The sequence below is a fragment of the Octopus sinensis genome, unplaced genomic scaffold, assembly GCF_006345805.1.
Source record: "Octopus sinensis unplaced genomic scaffold, ASM634580v1 Contig16840, whole genome shotgun sequence".
Classification (NCBI taxonomy): Eukaryota; Metazoa; Mollusca; class Cephalopoda; order Octopoda; family Octopodidae; genus Octopus; species Octopus sinensis.
This window is the reverse complement of record NW_021834616.1, coordinates 30,001-35,000: the sequence shown is the minus strand read 5'-3', so window position 1 is coordinate 35,000 and position 5,000 is coordinate 30,001. Positions and strand designations below refer to the sequence as shown.

At 40.7% G+C, this 5,000-nt stretch overlaps 1 protein-coding gene across 1 annotated transcript in view; it reads left to right on the top strand.

Annotated features, from left to right (window-relative positions):
• LOC115230939 (slit homolog 2 protein-like) overlaps nucleotides 1–5,000 on the top strand; it is a gene marked incomplete at both ends in the record, with an annotated part of 60,754 nt that overhangs the window by 26,465 nt on the left and 29,289 nt on the right. The window contains one exon of the mRNA XM_029801043.1: nucleotides 4,233–4,304. Within this exon, the coding sequence (XP_029656903.1) occupies nucleotides 4,233–4,304 (72 nt within the window). The remainder of the gene's footprint in view (nucleotides 1–4,232; nucleotides 4,305–5,000) is intronic.

Sequence of the window (5,000 nt, the reverse complement as noted above, 5' to 3'; positions counted from 1 at the left end):
GTTGTTGTTGGCATCCTTTTTGTCTCGGGAGACAATGGAGTTGCGCATAGAATAATCAAGTCCGGCTTTTACATTTCATGTCCTAATACATCTCCTGCTGTGGCTGTGTAGTCCTATCCTGGACAAACACTCCCTCTGGCATGTGCCGCAAATGTAGCGAAGACTTTGCCTGGCTGGTTGTAACGTCATAGTTTCTTGTTGACGTCTTTTCTTGTCTTTCAAATTCTCCTCTCTCCCTCTGTCACTCCTTTGTGTTCCCTCTTTTGCGGTGCGTCGCCAATCTCCACGGTTGCTGGCAACTGCTTCCAAGTTGCTAATATTGATGTCGCAGTATATATACGTCTAAAACGTCTAATGTGGAGGCGCGTGGCTTAGTGGCTAGGGCGTCAGCACCATGATCGTAAGATTGTGGTTTCGATTTCTGGACCGGGCGACGCGATGTGTTCTTGAGCAAAACACTTCATTTCACGTTGCTCCGGTCCACTTAGCTGGCAAAAATGAGTAACGCTGCGATGGACTGGCGTCCTGTCCAGCTGGGGGAACACATATGCCATAGAAACCGGGCCCATGAGCCTGGTTAGGCTTTAAAAAGGGTGCATTTATTATTTTTTATTTAATACGTCTAATAATATGGTTGAGAATATATACGTCTAATAATTCTAGGATCAACTTCATAAACGTCAACTAGGATTAACAGCCTCAAGGCGTTTGGATGTCCTCAGTAGAGAATCTAGTCGGGTTTCCGACATGGGCATTACCTTCCACACTCCCCTACCTTCTCTCTCTCTCTCTCTCTCTCTCTCTCTCTCTCTCTCTCTCTCTCTCTCTCTCTCTCTCTCTCTCTCTCTCTCTCTCTCTCTCTCTCTCTCTCTCTCTTCTCTATCTCTCTCTCTATCTATCTATCTATCTCTCACACACACCAACCACAAAAGCCCTGGAATGAGGTCCTGATGTCGCGATTCATCCACTGACTAAAAACCGAAGGCCAAGCTATGAATGGCAAAATCGGTTAAGTGTCAGACAAAATTCATTATAAGATTTAGCCATGTCGTTTCTCCCGTTTCCGACTTCGAATTTCGCCGGGGTTCGATAAACATAAGCACCAGTCAATTTATAATATTATAATACCCGGCCACCACTACCCAACAACCACCTCAAGAATGCATCAGAAATTCTTACTACTACTACAACTACAACTACTACTAATGTTACTAATACTACTTCCATTAATATTCTTGCTGCTGCTGCTACTACTACTACTACTACTACTACTACTACTACTACTACTATTGCTGTAACAATTATGGTTGCTATTAATGTTATTACTACTACTACTACTACTGCTGCTGCTGCTGCTACTGTTGCTCTTACTGCTGTTGCTGCTGCTACTAATGCTGACGCCGCCGTTGCTCCCGTTGTTATTGTTGTTGTTATTGTCGTTGTTATATTGCCAGCATATATTCACCTTGCTGCTGCTGTTGTTGTTGTTGTTGTTATTGTTGTTGTTTACGTGGTCGTCGTTGTTTTTGTAAAAAATTTCCACAACTCTTTTCAAAATTTCATGGCGCTTCTTCATTAATATCCTGCATTATAATGATCTGTCTTAAATTTTGTTTTGTTTTGTTCTTTTGCCTATTTTTTAGGGGGTTGTGGGGTATTTTTTCTCTCTCTTTTTGAAATTTGTTAAAATACCTCCAAAGAGATTGTTTTTTTTGTTTGTTTGTTTTTGTCATGGCGTAGCTAAAGTATGTGGACCCAAGCAACTCCTCCAGTTTGCTGTCCCACCCAAGCATATTTAGGCTTATAACATCAGACCCAAAAGCGCCAGCTCCACTTCCCATCCATAAAAAACATCCTACAGGCGGACCACCTCTTCACAGCTCCCTAACCCCCAGTTCACCCCACCCAGGTGCGCTACTGAGTCACAGATTGTAAGTTAGAGAGAGAAAAAGAGAGAAGTAGGAGAGAACATGGGTGGGGACCTAATTACAGAAATAATAGGATGACGGCGAGCTGGCAGAATCGTTAGCACGCCGGGCGAAATGCTTAGCAGCATTTCGTCTGCCGCTACGTTCTGAGTTCAAATTCCCCCGAGGTCGACTTTGCCTTTCATCCTTTCGGGGTCGATTAAATAAGTACCAGTTACGCACTGGGGTCGATATAATCGACTTAATCCGTTTGTCTGTCCTTGTTTGCCCTCTCTGTGTTTAGCCCCTTGTGGGTAGTAAAGAAATAGGTATTTCGTCTGCCGCTACGTTCTGAGTTCAAATTCCACCGAGGTCGACTTTGCCTTTCACCCTTTCGGAGTTGATAAATTAAGTACCAGTTACGCACTGGGGTCGATGTAATTGATTTAATACCTTTGTCTGTCCTTGTTTGTCCCCTCTATGTTTAGCCCCTCGTGGGCAATAAAGAATAAAGAAATAATAGGACGAGAGAACGATAGTTTTGGCTAATAGAGTCAGAGGGTTCCATGCAAAACAAGAGGAAAGGTAGTCTCAATCAGGTAAGTGAATTTTACTCATTCAGATCTCTGTCCTCTTCATTTCCTCAAATCCTACACCATACACACACATACACTGCGTTAGACAAAATGCTTTGGAGCATTTATTCCGGATCTTCAGGTTCCGTGTTCAAATTCCACTGAGGTCAACTTTATCTTTCATACTTTCGGAATGAAAGTGGGGGTGCGTGACCTAGTAGTTAGGATGTTAGACTAATGAAAGTTAAGATTGTGGCTTCGATTCCTGGAGCAGGCGCTGCGTTCGCGGGCTAAGTTCAGATACTACTGAAGCCAGCTTTACCTTTCATCCTTTCGGAATGAAATGAAGGTACGTTACTTCGTGTTTGGACTCAAGATCGTAAGATTACAGTTTCGATTTCTGAAGCGGGTAATACGTTCAAATGCTTCTGGGTCGACTTTACCTTTCATCCTTTCAGAATGAAAGTGGAGGTGTGTGGCTTAATGCCTAGGATGTTTGACTCGTTGTCGTAAGATTGTGGTTTCGGTTCCTAGACTGGGCAACACATTATGTTCTTGAGCAAAACACTCCATTTCTCGTTGCTCCCGTCTACTCTGCTTTCGAAAGTGAATAACCCTGCAACGGATCGGTGTCCCATTCAGTGGGGAGTATATGCACCACAGATACCAGGAAACCGGCTCTACGAGTCTATATAACTCATACGCCCTATGAGTCTGCATGACTCAGAAAGGAGCTCATTTTTTTTCATAATTGATAAAATAAAGCACCAGTCAAGTACTTGGTGTGTCTACCTAATAAACCATCACCTCCCATTAAAATTGTCGCTCTTGTGTAAAATTAGAAAGTATCATATTGCATATACAAATATTTATAAGTGTATGCTTTGAAGGTTTAGCCTGTTTCCTTTATTGTTCCAAATAAACATACGGACATTTTCATGTATTGAGTTAGTTCTTTCCAATCTGTACAACTTTGCCTTTCATCCTTTTGGGACGGATAAAATATGTACAAATTGAACAATAGGGTCACTCTAACTAACTTTCTCATCTCACTAAAATTGGTGACCGCATGCCAGGTTTTGAAACAATTATTATTGTTATTGATCAATAAAAACTTGAAAGGGATTCAAGAACTGGGGTTCTTCACCAAATGTTTGGTCAGTTGCTTGCACAGAACTCTTAAGCCTTGAGTCACTTTGTATATATGTATATATAAGTATATATATAAATATGTATATGTATATATATATGTGTGTGTATGTATATATATATATGTGTGTGTGTGTGTATATATGTATGTATGTATATATGTATATATATGTGTGTGAATGTAAGTGTGTGTAAGCATGTTTATATATATATTATAAATAGCAGTTCACCATCAAGGCCGCATCCAATAAAAGAGGAGACACACACACACACACACATAAATTTATACGTATGCATGTAATCTGTATATATCTGCATGATATAATTACAGCAAGCGTGTCTACATATTTCTTCAGAACATAGAGATAATGTCATCCAAGGGAGGAAGAGGAGGAGGAGAAACTGAAAGAGTGACAGAGATTATCATATGCTGTGTTTCAATGTTTCAATCGATCAAAAATATTGATGGCCAATCAATGTATATATAATAAAAAACACTGATGCCAACAAAATTTATTTTTTATGTTTAATCACAAATAAGCGTCATCTCTCTTTTCTTTTCTTTTCTTTTTTTTTCTTTTTTCTATCCATCTCTTCACAGATTACTCAATGCTAATAAAATAAATTGCATTCGAGAAGACACCTTTGTTGATCTTGGGAATCTCAATTTACTGTGAGTATCTTATGAATATTTATAAAGATGTGTGTATATGTCATCGTCGTCGTCATCATCATCATCATCAACATCATCATCGTCGTCGTCATCATACTCATCATCATCAATTATCATAATCATCATCATCGTCATCTCACCATCATTGGCATCATCATTTAACGTCCACTTTTCCATGGTTGCATGCGCCTGTTAAGATAGATGTTTCTACTGCAGGATGCCCTACTCGTTCAAAACACGAATTCACATAAAGAATCTTGCAAACCAAATACAAATACGAAATGCATATACATATCATCATTATCATCATCATCATCATCATCATCATCATCATCATTTAACATCCATTATCCATGTTGGCATTGGTTGGACGGTGTAGCCACAGTTGGTTAGCTGGAAAGCTGCACCAGACTCCAGTCTGATTTGGCAAGGTTTCTACAGCTGGATGCTCTTCCTAACGCCAACCATTTTACAGAGTAAGCTGGATGTTTTTACGTGGCACCGCACGGCTGCTTTACATGTCACCACACAAACATTTTTACATGGAAGCACACGGGCGCTTTTACGTGACGCTGTATCGGTGCTTTAGCGTGACACCACTGGGCGCGTTTACGAGGCGCAACACGGGTACTTTTACGTGACATCGCACAAGCGCTTTTGCGGAACCGTGCGAGCGCTTTTAGGTGGTACCACTCG